At 41.0% G+C, this 20,127-nt stretch overlaps 2 protein-coding genes across 8 annotated transcripts in view; both read right to left on the bottom strand.

Moving 5' to 3' along the window:
* The window catches only part of mysm1 (Myb-like, SWIRM and MPN domains 1), a 105,460-nt gene extending 103,469 nt beyond the window's left edge, over positions 1-1,991 (bottom strand). For all 5 annotated transcript variants that reach the window (XR_015758159.1, XM_043699289.2, XM_043699291.2 and 2 more), the window contains exon 1: positions 1,926-1,991. Coding sequence is in view for 4 of the 5 variants with exons in the window: in XM_043699289.2 (XP_043555224.1) it covers positions 1,926-1,987 (62 nt within the window). In the remaining variant the exon portion in view is untranslated. The remainder of the gene's footprint in view (positions 1-1,925) is intronic.
* A 2,110-nt stretch (positions 1,992-4,101) lies between these two features.
* Positions 4,102-20,127, bottom strand: part of LOC122554378 (uncharacterized) — a 38,295-nt gene continuing 22,269 nt past the window's right edge. The window contains exons 1-5 of one of the 3 annotated variants that reach the window (XM_043699288.2): positions 16,910-17,034; positions 13,495-13,535; positions 10,472-10,546; positions 6,340-6,535; positions 4,102-4,771 (exon numbers count right to left, since the gene is read on the bottom strand). In XM_043699288.2, the coding sequence (XP_043555223.1) occupies positions 4,317-4,771; positions 6,340-6,535; positions 10,472-10,546; positions 13,495-13,535; positions 16,910-16,976 (834 nt within the window). In that variant the 5' untranslated portion in view covers positions 16,977-17,034 and the 3' untranslated portion in view covers positions 4,102-4,316. Of the gene's footprint in view, positions 4,772-6,339; positions 6,539-10,471; positions 10,547-13,494; positions 13,536-16,909; positions 17,035-20,127 lie in introns of those variants that run through there. The other 2 variants (XM_043699286.2, XM_087990635.1) reach the window with 2 other exon arrangements.

Here is a 20,127-nt window from a genome sequence, read left to right as displayed (position 1 = left end):
CCTTGTTTTTATAAACTGTGCCATGACTGATAAAGTCAAGCGTCCCATGTGCCTTCTTAACTAACCTATTAAAACTCTCCTGCCTATCTTCAAGGATTTGTGAACAAGCACCAGAAGATTCCTCTCTTCTTCTGTGCTCTGTTCCTTTGGGTTGCACGGTGGTTCAGTGGTTAGCACTGCTGCCTCACAGCACCCAGGACCCAGGTTCAATTCCACCCTCGGACAACTGTCTAGAGTTTGCACATTCTCACTTTGTCTGTATGGGTATCCTCCCACAATCCAAAGATTGTGCTAAATTACCCATAGTGTTCAGGGATGTGTAGGTTAGGTGCATTAGTCAGGGGTAAATATGAAATGGGTCTGGGCGGGTTCCTCTTCAGAGTGTCAGTGTGAACTTGTTGGCCAAGGGGCCTGTTTCCACATTGGAGGGATTCTAATTCTTAGTGTCTTGCCATTCACAGAGTATCTAAAGGTTACTGAACTAAATTTACTCAACCAGACGTGGAAGTAGAATTTCTGCCGATGATCCAATATTTATGCCAATAGTGCAGGTGCAGAGGGATCTGGGTATATGTGATAATTATTCAAGGTGGAAGAATAGGTGGAATGCTCAGTAATAAAGCAAGTGGCACCCAACATGTTTTCTGATATAGGCACAGAATATAAGAGCAAGGAAGCAATGTTAAACACGAAGTCATAGCTCCATCACAACTGGAGTAGTGTATCCAGTTTCAAGCAGTACACTTTCGGAAGAATATAGAGGCGTTACACATGCAAAGAAGATTACAAAAATCGTTCCAGGGTTGTGAAACTTCAGTAACAAGATTGGTTGGAGAAGTTGAGATTAATTTCTTTGGTGAAAAGATGAGAGAAAATTTGATATAGGTACTAAAGACCATGAGGGATCACAACAGAGTAGATCAGGAGAAAAATGTCTAATTGGTGTAAAGATTGAGAACGAGATGGGACAGATTTTAAGTGACAAAAGATCCAATGATGTGAAGAAACCTTCCACGTACTGAATCACTAGGAACTGGAATGCACTGATCGTGTGTATAGTTCAACTGATCTTTTAAATGGGAATAGAATCATTTCTTAAATGGGAATGCAATCATTTCCCAAAAAGGCACATCTTTGCAGGATTACAGGAAAAGGTGAGGAATTGATAGGTGCATTGTTCCCTCACATGGTTTGTAAAGATTAAAGACTGAATGGTCTCCATCAACATTGTAACAATTCTATGATTCTAAGTGTCTTATTTAATTTTGATCTTTATTCTTGGGAAGAGCAATAGCACTTTTGATTTGGAGTGTTGAGGGTTCAAGTAGGACTGGAGAGTTGACAGCCTCAATTCAAGTTGTGCACATTGTGACGAATCATAACACTATGTCTAGTATGTGTACATAATCTATCCCGTACCATTCTTTAAAAAAAAGTTAAGCTCTCCTGACCAATATTTACCCCTCAGTCAAAAACTCAGATTGTCTTTGAAATGTTTTGTTTCGTAGGAATTTCCACGGCAGAAGTTGGCAGCTGCGATTCCTATACAAAGCCTATCCTCTGATGTACGTCCTGTACCTCACTGGGGAAACTGCAGGTTTGATTATTGAACGTATTAAATACCCGTTGCTTCATTTTAGTCAGGCTGCGATGCAGGTCGTTGTCTCTCAGTTGGGGGATAAAGAAAGCAGGTGGATGTGATTTAGTGAACTGCTCAGCGTGTAGACATTGCAAATGGATCACTGGCTTTGGGGGGAGACAGAGATAAACAAACCCAAGCGGTTGCCGGCCCTTGTCCCAGTGCTAGGTTTAGCGGTGACACACAAGCTCTCTCCATCCAACCGCCCGCCCACCCACCGAACATTCAGGCTCGGCAACAGCACCTCAACCTAAACCCCAGACACCGGCCCGAGCTCTCCTCTTACCCCAGGTTCAGCTCCGCTCCGTCTCCTTCAATATCCACATCTACATCCACTTCCTCCGCCATATTGGACCACCAACGTCATTTCCGGTCACTTCCGCCCACTCACCTGCTGCCCCCTGTAGGCTATCAGCAGAAGCACCCCATGCACACTCACTGACTCTGCTTGGATACTCACTTTTCGTAATTCGGAGATGCCGGTGTTGGACCAGGGTGTACAAAGTTAAAAATCACACAACACCAGGTTATAATCCAACAGGTTTAATTGGAAGCACACTAGCTTTCGGAGCGACGCTCCTTCAGCAGGTGATTGTGGAGGGCTCGATCGTAACACAGAATTTAAAGCAAAAATTTTCAGTGTGATGTAACTGAAATTATACATTGAAGAATTGATTTGTCTGTTAAGCCTTTCATCTGTTAGAATACAGTGATAGTTTCACTTCTTTCATGTGTAAATCACAAAAACCTTTTTTTTTAAAAAAGTTGCATTCTCCGGTTAGCTGTTAACAATGGTTAGGTTGGAGGTTGTTAACAGCTAACCCGAGAATGCAACTTTTTAAAAACAAGGGTTTTGTGATTTACACATGAAAGAAGTGAAACTATCACTGTATTCTAACAGATGAAAGGCTTAACAGACAAATCAATTCTTCAATGTATAATTTCAGTTACATCACACTGAAAATTTTTGCTTTAAATTCTGTGTTACGATCGAGCCCTCCACAATCACCTGATGAAGGAGCGTCGCTCCGAAAGCTAGTGTGCTCACTTTTCGTAAGTTTTGTTAGAAGGGGGATTTCAGCCATGAAGTTATCCTAAAATCCCCCCAAATTTGTATCATTGAGCTTATTTTATACCTGCAACAAAATATGCGACTCTTGATTAATTTGAGAAAATCTCTGTATATCACTATTTATAAAGACTAAGTGCAAATGAATGTGAACTTCATAGAAAGAACAACCTCATGAGTCACAATCAAAATCATGTTGTGAATCACCATAATGAGAATATGAAGCAAAATTGGACAATCAGAAGAGCAATATACATTAATTAAAAGGAGGAACGAGAAATGCAATCTGTGTTAAGAACAGTGAAGAAGAGTGTTCACACTTTTTTAAACATCAAGGTATTTGACAGAATGAAGTATAAACACATTTTTGAAATGTTACATAAACCTTTCCCGATTTCCAAGTTAAGGTTGATTTAAAACTTATCTGGGAACCAAACAGCGGTCAGAATGGACAGTGAATACAGTAAATGGGTGGCTCAAAGATGACAAGTCCAACAAGTTCTGTTTTGTTTCCAGACCTTTTCAATGAAGAGCAATATCTATCATAGTTACCAGAAATTTCAACAGAAGGACAAAAATAATCAGGTATGCAAATAAATGTGGCAGACATTTGGTTATATTCAACTTGCATATCCATGAAGTTAAGCAAAATAGTGGAAGATCAATTTTAGGCAGCAGCAATGTGGTTTCTGAGACAGAAGATAAGAATCAGTTGGTCAACATGCAATGAATGGTGAAGTGTTCACTAAAATAGGCACAAAGTACATTTACAAATTCTAACCAAGAGGCAATTGCGATTGAGTATGTACTTTGGGAGATAGAAACTAGACCATTTGACAATGACTGGAAAAACTGAAGGCAGCAGAGCAAGGAGAAAGCAAAGGAGGAAATACACTAATTGCTTAACAAGCAGAATGAACAAGTTTTGAGAATACCACTAAGACCACAGAAATTGAAGGACTAAAGTAATACATGGCATTGAAGACAGATCTGTTTGTTTTACAAAGCAGAAACTCTAAAAACCTAGAATTCTGGCCAGGCTAACTTGTCAATCAACAGAACTACAGACCCTCCAGAATCAAATTACTGATTTTCAAGTGAATCTGGACCAAGGGAGATTGCTCAAGTTTTAATGTTTTATTGTCAGATGGGTCGTATCAAATTTATCTCAACTCTCTGCCATTTAGGCAAACTGTGAACTGATCTGAAAAAGTCAAATACAACAATAAAAAGCCTTGTATTAGGCTTAGAGATTATTGAATCAGCACGAGTATCAATGGTTCAGTTGCCGGGAGAGTGTAAAACATTAATAGAACAGTATTTTATCAGTAGCACTAGAAGGCAATGATTTTCATACATATAGTCATGATAATAAATAAACTATATACAAAAGCATCTGAAATAAAGATCACTTTTATTTCTGAATAATTTATATTCATGCCAACAATGAGGATTGGAAGAATTAGTATTTCAACAATTATACAATAGCTTTATATAAAAAGCACAAAACCAACTGGAAATAAATTTTGAAAATGTAACATCTATATACATTCGGCAATTAGAGTGTTTAAGACAAAATTAAATAGAGCAATTAACGTGAATCAGCTGTTATTTCTCTTCATCTGAAGAATAGCAAGACAGTCCCAGAATTCCAGGGTTTTTCATCTGCAAACTAGATTCCTGTGAATCTACTATTGTCTTACAGGTATGTTTTTCTTCCTCGCTTTGCAACTCTGCTGTGGATTCACAGGAAGATGAAGTTTGTAAGTTTGGTAGTTGAGAGAAAAGAACTTTGGTCATGTGGTGTGAGCCTTCTCCTAATATATTTTGTGGAGTTGGGGGCATAGAAAATCTTGGTGGAATTCTAACAGGATTAAATATGAGGGGCTGGTCCTGAGAATTGGAATTAACCATGCAAGAATCATCAGTGACACCATGTGGTGTCTGTGGGTTTAGGAAGTTCCTTTCTCTTTCTTCAACAGATTTCCCATCACAGTCATCCTCGTGATTGTCAGTTTTGTTTGGAACAGGCAAGCAAATTTGTTTCAAACTGTGCAACCCAGCTGCAAATAACAAAATTTTAATTTACTAAAAGAGAACAGAGAAACATTCATGTGACAAAATTGGCAAACAGTTTAAAAAAAATGAAAGTATGGGCAGAAAAATTACATTGCAGTGTGGTTTTAATAATCTACATTCTGAATTTTTCATTACAGGGAGTTGCTTAGTTCATACTTGTAGCAAAATCACTTACAACTCATGGCACGGTTTTTAATGTAAATTTGACATTAAAAATTCACTTGGAATTTATAAAAATTGAATGTGTGCAAAGATCATTTTCAAAAATTGAGGAAAACTAACGGGATAAAGCTCAGTGGTGGAGACTATGACAAATATTTTCTAGCTTTAAAATATATTATTTCAGAATATCTTCTGAATAAATAATGAATTAAATGAAAACTAACAGGGCCCATATCCACATAACTGGTATTGACATAACTCAGTATAGCATTAATATCGACACTCAAATTTGCAGTAAGTTAGTGGATTAGATATGGATTCAAGTAGCAGACATATATTTCCAAAGATCAATTAGCTCTTCAGTGATCGAATTCAACTTCTACTCAATTTATTGGCAAAATGAATACTTTTCTTAAACACATGTCCAGTTCTGCTTATTTACCAAAATTAACTCTTCAAAGATTCTCCCACTTCAGACTAATTAACAAACAGCACATTTAATATTTTACAAATCCAACAAAGCTTTAGAGAGTGAAGAAAAGTAAACAGAGACAGAGAAGGAAACACTCAGCAAGTCTCGCATCTGTGGAGAAATAAAATAAACAGATCTTCTGAAGGAAGGGCTTTCACTGAAGCATTGACACTTTCCTTCTTAAGATGCTGTCAGACTGCTGAGTACTTCCAGCATCCACTAAAGTTTGCTTGTTGGGGACAGATGATGGAATTTGAATTTAATTAAAAATCTGGAATTAAGAGTCTAATGGTGACCATGAAACCATTGTTAATTAGTGGAAAAACCCATCTGTTTGATGACTGTCCTTAAGGTAAGAAGATTGCCATCCTTACCTGGTCTGGCCTACATGTGATTCCAGACCCACAGCAATGTGGTTGAATCTTAAGTGCCCTCTGGGTGATTAGGGATGGTAAATAAATGCTGGCCTAGCCAGTGACACCCAGAACCATGAAGGGACACCAAACTACATTGTTGCAGCATAGAAGAGAAACTAATGAAAGATTAGTTTAACAGTAGGCTTTAATAGGTTTACAACTTGGGTAAAGAAACCAGGAGAAGGATAGAGGGATTTAGTTTCATGCAGAAAGTTATTGAAAGCTCCAGCACTGATGTGAAGATCAGAGAATTATATTTCAGAGCAGGAAAAAGGAATTCATGATCGGCCAGAGTGGAAGACTTAAAAGGTGATAAAGTACAGGGCTGGAGTAAATTGCAGAGATAGGGTGGGTTAAAGCTTGAAATGTTGGAAGGTAAGAATGGGTATTTTTAATTAATGCACAATAAAATATTTACATTATGGTACAACATATTGCAGTGCATTTGAGGCTCAGTTGCTGCTATCTCCACCAAATTAACCCCATATGTAACTTCTAATACCTGGTTGACTGAGGGGTTGTGCTGTAGTGTTGGGTTGTCTTTTCCGGGTATAAGCACGAGGTTTCCAAGGGTGTTCCTTATGGGAAGGGTCTAACCGACGCAGTTTCCACAAGTAACGCTGATACTCCTTCTGAAGTTCTTCAATTTGATGCTGAAATTCCTTTATCTTCCTTTCTGAATAATGGGATAATTGGGACTGCTGTAAAACAGTGAAAACATTGCTTCTTTATCATTTCATGACAATAATTCACAGAATTACCTCACATTTGGCCAGTCACTCTCTAGTCCGAGGCACTGACAGATGTTTCTGTGGCCAGCAGCGTAAGATCAGAATGGTGTGTTGCCTCCCTGGTGCCAGGACCGAGGATGTCTCAGAGAGGGTGCAGAATGTTCTCAAGTGGGAGAGGGCCCAGCATGAGGTCATTGTCCACATTGGAACCAATTATATAGGAAGGGGAAAGGTTGAGATTCTGAAGGGAGAATAGAGAAAGTTGGCAGGAATTTAAAAAGGAGGTCCTCAAGAGTATTAATACCTGGATTACTCCCGGTGCTATGAGCTAATGAGAGTAGGAATAGGAGGACAGAACAGATTAATGCATGGCTGAGGAGTTGGTGTACGGGAGTAGGATTCACATTTTTGGATCATTGGAATCTCTTCTGGGGTAGAGTGACCTGTACAAGAAGGACAAATTGCACCTGAATTGGAAGGGGACTGATATACTGCCAAGGAGATTTGCTAGAGCTGCTCGGGAGGATTTCAATTATTAAGGTGGATGGGTGGACCCAGGGAGATAGTGAAGAAAGAGATCAATCTGAGACTGGTACAGTTGAGAAAAGAAGCGAGTCAAACAGTCAGGGCAGGTAGGAACAAAGCAGAGAACAAGGTAGGACTGATACATTAAACTGCATTTATTTCAGTGCAAGAGGCCTAACAGGGAAGGCAGATGAACTCAGGGTATGGCTCGGAACATTACAGAAACATGGCTCAGGGATGAACAGGACTGGCAGCTTAATGGTCCAAAATACAAATGCTACAGGAAGGATAGAAAGGGAGGCAAGAGACGTTTTTGATAAGGGATAGCATTTCAGCTGAACTGAGGGAAGATATTCCAGGGAAGTTATTTGGGTGTAACTGAGAAATATGAAAGGGATCATCACCTTATTGGGACTGAATTATAGATCCCCTAATATTCAGAGGGAAATTGAGAAACAGACTTTTAAGGAGATCTCAATTATCTGTAAGAATAATAGGGTGGTTATGGTAGGGGATTTTAACTTTCCAAACATAGACTGGGACTACCGTGGTGTTAAAGGTTTAGATGGAGAGGAATTTGTTAAGTGCGTACAAGACAATTTTCTGATTCAGTATGCGGATGTACCTACTAGAGAAGGTGAAAAACTTGACTTACTCTTGGGAAATAAGGCAGGGTAGGTGACTGAGGTGTCAGTGAGGGAGCACTTTGGGGCCAACGACCATAATTCTATTAGTTTAAAATAGTGATGGAAAACAATAGACCAGATCTAACAGCTAAGTTCTAAATTGGAGAAAGGCCAATTTTGACGGTATTAGGCAAGAACTTTCAAAAGCTGATTTGGGGAAGGTGATCACAGGTAAAGGGACGACTGGAAAATGGGAAGCCTTCAGAAATGAGATAACATGAGTCCAGAAACAGTATATCCTGTAAGGGTGAAAGGAAAGGCTGGTGGGTATAGAGAATGTTGGATGACAAAAGAAAAAGGAAGCATGTATCAGGTATAGAAAGGATAGATCAAGTGAATCCTTAGAAGAGTATAAAGCCAGTAAGAGTATACTTAAGAGGGAAATCAGGAGATCAAAAAAGGGGAAATGAGATAGCGTAGACTCTGGAACTCTGTGGGAAGCTAGAGAAGTGATTGCTGGGTTCCTTGCTGAGATATAATGCATCATCGATAGCCACAGGTGAGGTGCCGAAAGACTGTTGGTTGGCTAACGTGGTGCCACTATTTTAAAAATGGTGGTAAGGACAAGCCAGGGAACTATAGACCAGTGAGCCTGATGTCAGTGGTGGGCAAGTTGTTGGAGAGAATCCTGAGGGACAGGATGTACATGTGTTTGGAAAGCCAAGGACTGATTAGGGACAGTCAACATGGCTTTGTCAATGAGAAATCCTGTCTCACAAACTTGATTGAGTTTTTTGAAGTAACAAAGAGGATTGATGAGGGCAGAGCGGTAGACGTTATCTATATGGACTTCAGTAAGGCGTTCGACAAGGTTCCCCATGGGAGACTGGTTCGCAAGGTTTGATCTCATGGAGTACAGGGAGAACTAGCCATTTGGATACAGAACTGGCTCAAAGGTAGCAGACAGAGGGTGGTGATGGAGGATTGTTTTTCAGATTGGAGGCCTGTGATCAGTGGAGTGCCACAAGGATCGGTGCTGGGTCTACTACCTTTCATCATTTATGTAAATGATTTGGATACGAGCTTAAGAGGTATAGTTAGTAAGTTTGCAGATGACACCAAAATTGGAAGTGTAGTGGAAGGTTACCTCAGATTTCAACAGGATCTTGATCAGATGAGCTGATGGGCTAAGGAGTGGCAGATGGAGTTTAATTTAGATAAATGCGAGGTGCTGCATTTTTGAGTGGCAAGTAGGGCAGGAGTCTTCTGTGGCAATCCCCATTTCAAACAAGTATGCTGTTTTGGAAAATGTAGGGGGTGATGGATTCTCAGGAGAATGTAGCACAAACAGCCAAGTTTCTGGTATTGAGACTGGCTCTAATGTAATGAAGGGTTCATTGGGTTCCAAGAGATTGATTGTGTTAGGGGACTCTCTAGTCCGAGGCACAGATGGACATTTCTGTGGCCAGCAGCGAAAAACCAAAAGAATCAGTTTTTTGAAGAAGTGGCGAAGAAGTGGCAGATGCATTTATCTGTAATAAACTCTGAGATGCTGCATTTTGGAAAAGCAAATCTTAGCAAGACCTATACAGTTAATGGTAAGGTCGTAGGGAATGCTGCTGAACAATGAGACCTTGGAGTGCAGATTCATAGCTCCTTGATAGTGGAGTTGCAGGTAGAGAGGGCAGTGAAGAAGGCATTTGATAGGCTTTCTTTTATTGGTCAGAGTATTGAGGACAGGAGTTGGGAGATCATGTTGCGGCTGTACAGGACATTGGTTAGGCCACTTTTAGAATATTGCATGCAATTCTGGTCTCCTTCCTATTGGAAGGATACTGTGAAACTTGAAAGGGTTCAGAAAAGATTTACAAGGACATTGCCAGGGTTGGAGGATTTGAGCTATAGGGAGAGGTTGAATAGGCTGGGACTGTTTTCACTGGCACATCAAAGGATGAAGGGTGACTTTATAGAAGTTTAAAAAATCAAGAGGAGCACGGATAGGATAAATAGACAATCTTTTCCCTGGGGTGGGGGACTACAGAACTAGAGGGCATAGGTTTAGGGTAAGAGGGGAAAGGTATAAAAGGGATCTAGGGGGCAACTTTTTTCCACGCAGAAGATGGTGCATGTGTGGAATGGGCTGCCAGAGGAAGTGGACGCTAGTACAATTGCAATATTTAAAAGGCATCTGGAGGGAATAGTAAGGGTTTGGAGGGATATGGGCCGGGTCCTGGGAGGTGGGACTAGATTGGGTTGGAATATATGGTTGACATGGACGAGTTGGACGAAGGATCTGTTTCTGTGCTGTACATCTCTGACTCTACATTGTATTCTTACTGCAGAATTCATTACAAAGGAATTCCCTAATTACAACTCCAAAGTAAAACAGGTCAACTATAGACCATTAGTAACCTAAAGTACAACGTAAGATAGGCTTTGGTATTCTTAACCTGCTCCTTCCAAGGAATTGGTCCAACAGCACAAAGAATGCTAGTTTAGTTGTATTTCAAGGCAAAATGGGAACAAACATTCAAAACTGTGCTATGCTCATCATCACCTTCTCAATTGGGGATGGGAAACATCCCTAATGGCAATCGCTATATCCCACAAAAGAATGAAAAAAAAACCCGAAAAATGTCAGCGTGAAAACATGATACTGCTGAGCAGAAGGAATTCCCAATTCCCATCGCTCCCCAACCCCCCATCTAGTGAAATATTTCCAGTGTCCCTCTGCATAAATTGAATTGCTCACCTGAAGGTAATACTCAATTTCACTCTTGATGCTTGGAATCCATTTTTTCACTTCAACAGCTGAATTCAAGGAAGACTAAAAATTAAATATTACATGTTCAAATTACTACAACACAAAATAGTAATTGAAAAACCGCCAATTTGCAATACCATTTCTCCCTGCATTACATTACTTGATTTAATGGAGAAAAAATTAAAGCAATCAATCACATTATATTGGCGTTGAAAATGTACTTCTCTGGGAGATGTATGAATTCAAGCAACTTGAACTACAGATGAAATCAATTACACTTTCCTATAAAGTTTGTCACTAAATTGTAAGTGTTAATGAAAGCACTGCAACTTTAACACTGACAGCAACATTATACATACCACTAATAAAACCAAAAAATACATTATCTCTTTGGCTCTTATTATGGCAGGTAGAGGGGAATTCTACAGATCTCTACTGCAAAACAGAAAGCTTTTATAGGCAAGTCTGATATGCCAAGTGTGTTATGATCCTCGTGAAAAAGGAAAATCATTATTCCACTTTCATCGTTTGATTTTAATACTTGAGACTTTCACAGACTAAAAACTGGCTTTTTGAAGGACATTGCTGACTTAAATGGTGCTGACACACCCATGGAACCCAAATGAGAAAGAAAAACTAGCAGCCTTGAAATTACCATTTTAAATCACAAGGTACTGAAACTCTGAAGTCTCAATAATTTTTAAAAATTCTCTTGTTTTACTCGCACTTTCGTAACAATATCACATATTGGAGATAAATGGTTACTTGCGGGATGCCACCTTGGAAAAGACAATGAAGGGAATATACAAATGAACCATGTTTCTGTGGCTCACTTCGATCAACAGTGGAAAGAAAGCAACTTAAACAGAACACAGCAATAATATGGAAAATTTCTCTCTCTTTATCTCAGCACCAGTGTGAAAAAAAACTTCAGGAAACATCCCTTAACTGAGAAATCAAATTTATTGGCAACTTTCACCAATTCTGCAGAAATAGAACAATAGTTAAAGATCTGGGATGCAGGTTTCACTAAATTCAAGTTGACATCAATTCTGATGAAGAGTCATCTATCAAGACTCAATGTTAGCTTGCTAACACGGATTCTACCTGATCTGCTGTGATTTCCACCATCTGGAGTAATTTACTCCCCCTCAGTTTCTAGCTCGAGATAAACTGCCACTTGCTTTGCAATTCCTGTTTTCCTGGCTTTTAACAGAATCTCCACCTTTAGATGCATGGCTATTATTTTTACTTCTTCCAAGGGCAACAGTCTTAGTGTTTCCCAAGTTTTTGTATCCTTTCTGCAGTTGCTTTATTTTAAACAGCTTTTGAATGACCAAATTGTTTCTCCACTTCAATTATTTCAAGGGTCAGTATGTTAGAACATTCTTTTTTAATAGAAACTTCATTGGATAGGCATACGGACAAGAATGGAATAGTGTAGGTTAGATAAGCTTCAGATTGGTTCCACAGGTCGGTGCAACATTGAGGGCTGAAGGGTCTGTACTGCGCTGTAATCTTCTGTGTGTAGAATCAGGCCATTCGTCCATTGAGTCCACACCAACCCTCCAAAAGGGCAACCTACCCAGACTCATCCACCACCCTATCTCTGTAATCCCGCATTTCTCATGGCTAACCCACATAATCTGCATATCCCTGGGCACTATGGGCAATTAAGCATGGCCAATCCATTTAATCTCTACATCTTTGGACTGAGAGGGGAAACCAGAGACAGGGGGAGAACTGTGATCTGATCCCCTACGTTTTTATGACCCAGTGAGGAGGGGTCATGGCACCCCACTTTTTTTTAAACCCTGTTTCGGTGAGTCACAACAAATACAATCTGTTTTCCTCCTTTTAAAGCATGTTGCTACAACATTTCAATTAACTTAATTGAACAGATTAAAATTGAAGGAGGGCTGATCCAAAGTTTTCTTGAAAGAAAGAAGGGTATTTTATTACCTAAAAATAAAATGCACCAATAAGTATAGGCAAAAGGTAGTGATCTTTAAAAAGTGATTGAGGATGGGAATGTTGTAAAGTCAGGAGGTAAAGACAGTTGAATTTCAGTTTTAGTTACTGTCCTTGAGTTGAGTGTGTGAAACGCACGTTCCAGATCTGTAACTGCTGTTCTATTTTTACAGAATTGGTGAAGCTGATGCAGAGTCATCTAGACCCAAAACATTAGCTTGCTCTCTCCCATGAATGCAGCCTGACTGTGGATTTCTAGAAACTGATGATATTGGAACGGAATAGTATCAATTTCAACTATGACAAAAGATGAGGTCAGGAGAGTGGGGAGCCATGACCCTTCACACCTATTCATAACAAGTGTTGTACAAATTCAGAAAAAGAACCATTACAGCAGTGACAACATCTTGAACATTGGCTTTGAGGTACTTTGGAATACACTGTAAAAAGTATGTGAATAAGATTTGCTTGTTTTGCACTTTTTTTGAAGTTAGGACAATAGGAAAGAAACATTTATCTCAGCTTTTGCATTCAAGTTTACTTTTGATCTTTTAGTGGAGGATGAAAATCAAAAGAATAGATCTTTGGCACAGAAATTAGAAACATGCACAATAATCTTAGATTTGGGTCCAGAGTACAAAGAGGTGTGTGCGCAATCACAAACATACATCTAAGTTTTCCTAAAGTATTCTAGACTCTCAAAATTATTATGTTACTGTCAGACAGTAGGGGCTCAAACTCAGAAGCTGGCTTTTATTATTTTTTTATTACAGTGTGGCATGTAAATAAACTACCATCAGGTGTTCACCCACTGCAAAGATTAAAGATCATATTTAAAAGCACTAAGTATTCTGCCTCACCAAGTTATCGATCGCAGTTATGGAGAAAACTTGAACAAAAGATTAACAGTCATCACTTGCACAACGTTGTTGCAGGAGGAGGACTACAATAATCTCAGTTCACTTTCCCATCCAAATTCATTGTTGCGCCATTATGAACTGCAGTTTTGGGATCCAGAAAGTAGGAGTGTGCTTACTCACCAGTTTGGGTCGATTTTGATCTCTCTCTCTCAATCGACCCTCTGTTGAATAAAAACATATCGATTAAAAATTGTAGTACATGACTAAGTCCTACTGCCTAATAACAACCTGCATTTATACACTGCCAATAATGTAATAAAGTAACCCAAGGCAAGTTATAGGTGCTTTACAAAAAACTGGCATCGCACCACCAAGAGATAGCACGGCAAGTGACCAAAAGCCTGATTAGATCGGTTTTAAAGAAGCACTTTAAAAGGACAAGACAGGTATAACGTGTGATTAAGTGAATTAATTCCAGAACCCAAGTAGCTGACAACAAGGCTATCAATGGTGGAACAAAAGAAATCAACATGTGCAGGATACCAGAACTAGAAGAAACAGTCTGGAGATTGTGAAAGATTACAGATATAAAGGAGAATCAACACCATAGGAGCATCTGAAATGAAAGATGAGATTAATAACAAATCTGTTTTTGCGGAACAAAGAGCTAATATAGGCCAGTAAGTATCAGGACAACTACCAACACGGCATCATACTTTTCAATGTCACATTTAAAGCATATAGAGCTGATAACTAATCAGAGTTATGAAAATAAGTTTGGATGATGTTATGTGAAGTCAGAGTAGCCCACAATTACCACTTCTATCAAAACAAAGTTCCAACTTCATTATTATGTTTTAAATAGGACACTGAAAAATAAAAAACGCTGAAAATCTCAGCAGGTCAGACAGCATCCTTGGAAAGAAAACAAGCTAACATTTCGTGTCTAGGTGACTCTTCATCTCATCTTTATTAGCTTGCTATGTCTTCATTGATGCTGTCTGACACACGGTGATTTCCGGAATTTTTTGTTTTCAATATAGCTGAAATGCATGCTAACATAAAGTTTTCTTTTGAAAAGCCATTTACTTTACGTTTGTGAATAAAGACTGAGCAAAACTGAAAATTTAACTTCAAGATTCAAGTAACATCCATAAACTTTTCAGAAGCTTTCCTAGACATCCAAATTAAAGTAACACTGAAGAGTAAACAGGTGAATGGGTGCTGTGTCATCCTTTGACACTTGCTCCTTTGTGGTTAATTTGACAAGTGCACAATTCAAATCATCCATTTTGCCGAGGAACCAAATACTTTGACTGGAATCTTAAAAACGATTTTATTCAGAACAGAAATAAAAACAAAAGATGCTGGAAAAGCTCAGCCAGTCAGACAAGATCTGTGAAGCGAAATCAGAGTTAACGTTTCGGGTCCTGAAGAAGGGCTACATCCGAAACATTGTGGGAACTTCAGGAGGTGGAGAAGACAATCAGTCCTGAAGGAGGATTACACCCAAAACATCGACTTCTCCACCTCCTGATTCTGCCTGGCTTGCTGAGTTCTTCCAGCCTCCTGCTTGTCTTCTGAGCTTTTCCAGCAACTTCTGATTTACAGCATCCGCACATCTTTCAGTTCTTACTCAGATTAGAAACTGTGTTGCTGGAAAAGCGCAGCAGGTCAGGCAGCATCCAAGGAACAGGAGAATCGATGTTTCGGGCATAAGCCCTTCTTCAGGAATGAGGAAAGTGTGTCCAGCAGGCTAAGATAAAAGGTAGGGAGGAGGGACGTTGGAAATGCGATAGGTGGAAGGAGGTCAAGGTGAGGGTGATAGGCCGGAGTGGAGTGGGGGCGGAGAGGCCAGGAAGAAGATTGCAGGTTAGGAAGGCGGTGCTGAGTTCGAGGGATTTGACTGAGACAAGGTGGGGGGAGGGGAAATGAGGAAACTGGAGAAATCTGAGTTCATCCCTTGTGGTTGGAGGGTTCCTAGGCGGAAGATGAGGCACTCTTCCTCCAACCGTCGTGTTGCTATGGTCTGGCGATGGAGGAGTCCTCACCTACCACCCATCAACCTCCATATACAGCATATCATCTGCCGTCATTTCCACCACCTCCAAATGGACCCCACCACCAAGGATATATTTCCCTCCCCTCCCCTATCAGCGTTCCGAAAAGACCACTCCCTCCGTGACTCCCTCGTCAGGTCCACACCCCCCACCAACCCAACCTCCAATCCCGGCACCTTCCCCTGCAACCGCAAGAAATGTAAAACTTGCGCCCACATCTCCCCTCTTACTTCCCTCCAAGGCCCCAAGGGATACTTCCATATCCGCCACAAATTCACCTGCACCTCCACACACATCATTTATTGCATCTGCTGCACCCGATGTGGCCTCCTCTATATTGGGGAGACAGGCCGCCTACTTGCGGAACGTTTCAGAGAACACCTCTGGGACACCTGGACAAACCAACCCAACCACCCCATGGCTCAACACTTCAACTCCCCCTCCCACTCCACCAAGGACATGCAGGTCCTTGGACTCCTCCATCGCCAGACCATAGCAACACGACGGTTGGAGGAAGAGCGCCTCATCTTCCGTCTAGGAACCCTCCAACCACAAGGGATGAACTCAGATTTCTCCAGTTTCCTCATTTCCCCTCCCCCCACCTTGTCTCAGTCAAATCCCTCGAACTCAGCACTGCCTTCCTAACCTGCAATCTTCTTCCTGACCTTTCCGACCCACTCCACTCCGGCCTATCACCCTCACCTTGACCTCTTTCCACCTATCACATTTCCAACGTCCCTCCCCCAAGTCCCTCCTCCCTACCTTTTATCTTAGCCTGCTGGACACACTTGCCTCATTCCTGAAGAAGGGCTTATGCCCGAAACGTCGATTCTCCTGTTCCTTGGATGCTGCCTGACCTGCTGCGCTTTTCCAGCAACACATTTTCAGCCCTGATCTCCAGCATCTGCAGTCCTCACTTTCTCCTTACTCAGATCAGGCCTGTTACATTCAAATGTTGAAAAAGCTGGGAGACTGAAAACATGAATTCGTTCCTCACACTTTTATTGCTCAACGTTTGTAGTTAAGCAGTGAGAGATGATGACATGCAGCAGTAATAATTAGAAAAAGGCATAGTCCCAGTTGACAGCTAGCAGTTTGGAAGAAGGGGACCTTTCTCAAGAATAGAATGGAGATGACAAACGTTGAGTACAGCATCTGAATGAAGCCAAATTGCGGCGCTACTGTTGAATCTCTAAATTATATTCATTCCCTCCACATCCACCCCTCCCCCTCCCGAAAAAGTGACAGTTCACCTCATCAATCTGGTTGTAACAGTGACAAGTAACATTGGTTAAACTTTATAGGTTCTGGATCAACCATAAAGACAGCCTCCTCCACTGTTAGGTTGACATTTCCTCACGGGCTGGGGAGTTCCAGCACTAAAGAACTGAACCTCAAGACGACAGGACAGTTAATATCCAAGGATGGGCTTGTGTTTTGTTGCTCTCACTGCAGCTCCTTGTGACCCAGGCTCATTATATAGGCATCCACATTGATTAGCAAGTGGTGAGACAAGTAAACAGCTTCTTTTTTACCCTCCCTCTCCCGCTGCAGCCACAGCCGGTTCAGTCTCCCCAAGTGTTTCTCTTCGTTGCGGGCCATCAGCTCAGAGCCTCAGCAGGTCTTCCACATCCCAGCAGCCGTCGGTCCTCCCGCTTCCCGGCAGCCTCGCGGGGGAACACGTGACAGCGGGCCCGGTCACGTGACTCATTCAGCTCTCGGTTGGTCATGTGATGGATTGTATCAGTTGTTGCTCTCGTGTTCCATTACCTTCAAACGCAATGCATTTATTCTCAACAACGGGGGCGGGAAGAAACTGCATTAGAGCTTTCAAATAATGTAAAAGTCTAGACTCTGAAATAAAACAAAATAGTGTTGGAGGAAACAAAAATTCATAGAAGTGTCACGGTGTAGCGGGATTCGGTCCATTTGGCCCATCGAGCCTGCACTAGCTGGTCAAACGAGCATCATTACCTAGTGTCAATCTTTTGTTTCCTTCTCATTCAGTTATATTTAAATTTCATAAAATGTGAGTGAATTTCCCCCAAATATAAACTTATAATTATTTTCCCCAAACAGTGTACTTTCCAGACAACTCCCATTATAGCTTAATTAAACTATGTGCTGATTTTTTTTTGCTTAAGTCCAAATTGCTTTAGGTTTTTTGGAGGGCTTGTCATCTCAACACCTGGTGAATTCTATTCCTGCATCCTCCCAAACTCACCTCATTAGTTATAGCCCATACCCCTATGGCGCCTCGTCCGATTTCCGCCCCACTTACCACACACTGATCCTAGAATAACTCAGCAATCAGTGGATATTTCAGAATTCACTGGCATCCTTTGGTGCCCTCAGCATCTTTAAAAGGTGGTTGTGCACCTGGTCAAGCACCATTAGTCCAGTGCTGCCCTGCAAGTATCCAGACACTTGGCCTAAAATGAAACCAGGGAAGTCAGCACCCTGCTTTGTGTGCATTGATGTGGAGATACTGCTGGAAGATGATGGACTTCCCCCACCAACCCCACTCCCAGACCAGCACGAGAGGCCACAACACCAAGACCATGCCAACCTGATGTGAGTTTGCCACCCAAGTCGGTGCAGTCTCACCATTTGGTGGATGCAAAACACAGTGGGAGGAAGACCAATATACCTCATTCCAACAGCTTACATTCCACCATCTCTCTGATACTGCACACTCACTTTATCTCTGTCACTATACTCAACTCCTGCCAAAACTCATGTCCAACTAGGGTGCAGAAAAGCTTTGCAAGTATGTTGCTGAGACTGTGAGTTTGAGCTATAGGGAGAAGCTGAATAGGCTAGATATTTTTTTCCTGGAGTGTCAGAGGCAGAGGGGTGACCTTATAGAGGTTTATAAAATCATGAGGGGCATGGATTGGGTGAATAGCCAAGGATTTTTTCCTAGGTGAAGGGAGTCCAAAACAATATGTCATAGGTTTAAGGTGAAGGGGAAAGATTTAAAAAGGGCCTGAGGGGTAACTTCTTAACACAGAGGGTGGTGCGTGTATGGAACAAGCTGCCAGAGGAAGTGATGAAGGCTGGTACAATTACAACACTTAAAAGGTACCTGGATGAGAATATGAATAGGACAGGTTTAGAGGGATGGGGCCAAATGCTGGCAAATGGGACTAGGTCAGATTGGAATATCTATTCAGCATGGATGAGAAGGACCAAAAGGTCTGTATTCCCGTTGTATTGCCTGCAACATCTTCCCCAATTGTTCTCACTCACCTGAACCCCTGACACCACTAATGTTACGCAATCTTTGTGCTGATGAAGCATTCGCTTGGGACATCTCCCCACTGCACCTCCAGTAATAGATATGCCATTCACTTTAAGCTTACACAAAACTTGCCTCTCTTTAATTCCAGGAAGACAACAGCCCACAATAAGACTGAAAGACACAAGATCAGTTATGGGTGCCCAACATTCATGTCCTCATCCCTTATGAGAAAAGAATCCTGACTGACTGATTGCTTCAAGCAGGTCTTGGATCATTTTCAGAAGCTGCTCTTGGCTTACTGTGCTGGGAGCACCTGAAGAAAAGCTATCACCCTTGACTTGACAAAGGCGTGCTGACAACTTTGACAAACTTTTGTGTCTGTGCTAAACTACAAGGCAAGACAGTAGTAATATAAGCCTGTTTTCTCTCATTGAGGGGATGAAATGAAAAAAAGGCAAGGCAATGAAGGCAGTAAGCATCCAGGTAGCCTCAGTGTGAGTGAACATTCTGAGAGCAAGTCAAAAGCCCAGACTTATAGCCATTTACAGTCATGGGCTGTGTGCATATCTCTGAGCATAATATGTCCTTGCTGCAGGATTACAATAATAATTGCTACTGAAGTGCAGAATTAATGTGCAGAAGCATCCTGTAAGTGAATCAGAACCATTAGGATTCTTAGAGACTCGTAAATGTTGAATGCTAATGTCCATGGATGTGGGGTACATGTGTTTGCTGCCCATGGAGCATGTGATGTTTGGGCCAAGATTCTATTACTAAGGTCATTTGGAGCAAGCAGCGAACCATATCAACCAGATGCTCATCTGGTTTTCTTGTTGGGTTTTCCTGATGTCTCACTTGTCTGATGATTTTGGTGAGATGTGAGGCTGAATATTGATGTGGTGAGTTGTGTTGTTAACAAAGCATTTTCGGTAAAGAGCACTAGTCACCATGAATTGGCCAATTGACACTGTCTCATGAGAATCTCACCATGCCGCTTGTGAAAAGCATGAGAGATGGCAAGAGTTGCTTCTGCCATAAAGATGGCCTTGCTACATTTTTTGCCAATTCTGTCACACATCTCACCATACTCAATGTTGCTCAAACCCCTATAGGATTCTGCCCTATAGTACGTACCCACAATTAGTATAATATACAACCTAAAAACTGATAAAGCTCCATAAGAAACCACAAAATAAACTGCCTATAAAAAACACAAAAGACCTATTTGCCTTAATGTAGGGTCACAAAAATGTCAACCTAACCTCAACTTGCTTGAATACTCACAGTTATAGAATCAAACTGTAATTGATATCTGGACTTTTTGTTTGATAACCTGCAGGAGTTATGATAGCTTCAGTTTTTTTGGAATCTTGATTTCACTCAGGAATTTAAGTATTTGATCCCATACAAGACTTTTGTTTCTCATTCCGTGCTTTAATGTGATCTTTCCAATACTTCAAAAGAACCTCGTTTGTGTAACTTAAAACAGATGTGACTCAAAGATGCTGT

This window comes from Chiloscyllium plagiosum, unplaced genomic scaffold, assembly GCF_037043375.1.
Source record: "Chiloscyllium plagiosum isolate Xiang-an unplaced genomic scaffold, Cpla_swu_hap1 HiC_scaffold_9, whole genome shotgun sequence".
NCBI classification, from domain to species: Eukaryota; Metazoa; Chordata; class Chondrichthyes; order Orectolobiformes; family Hemiscylliidae; genus Chiloscyllium; species Chiloscyllium plagiosum.
Note: the sequence above shows the minus strand (reverse complement) of the source record. Positions and strands in the feature narration are given on the sequence as shown.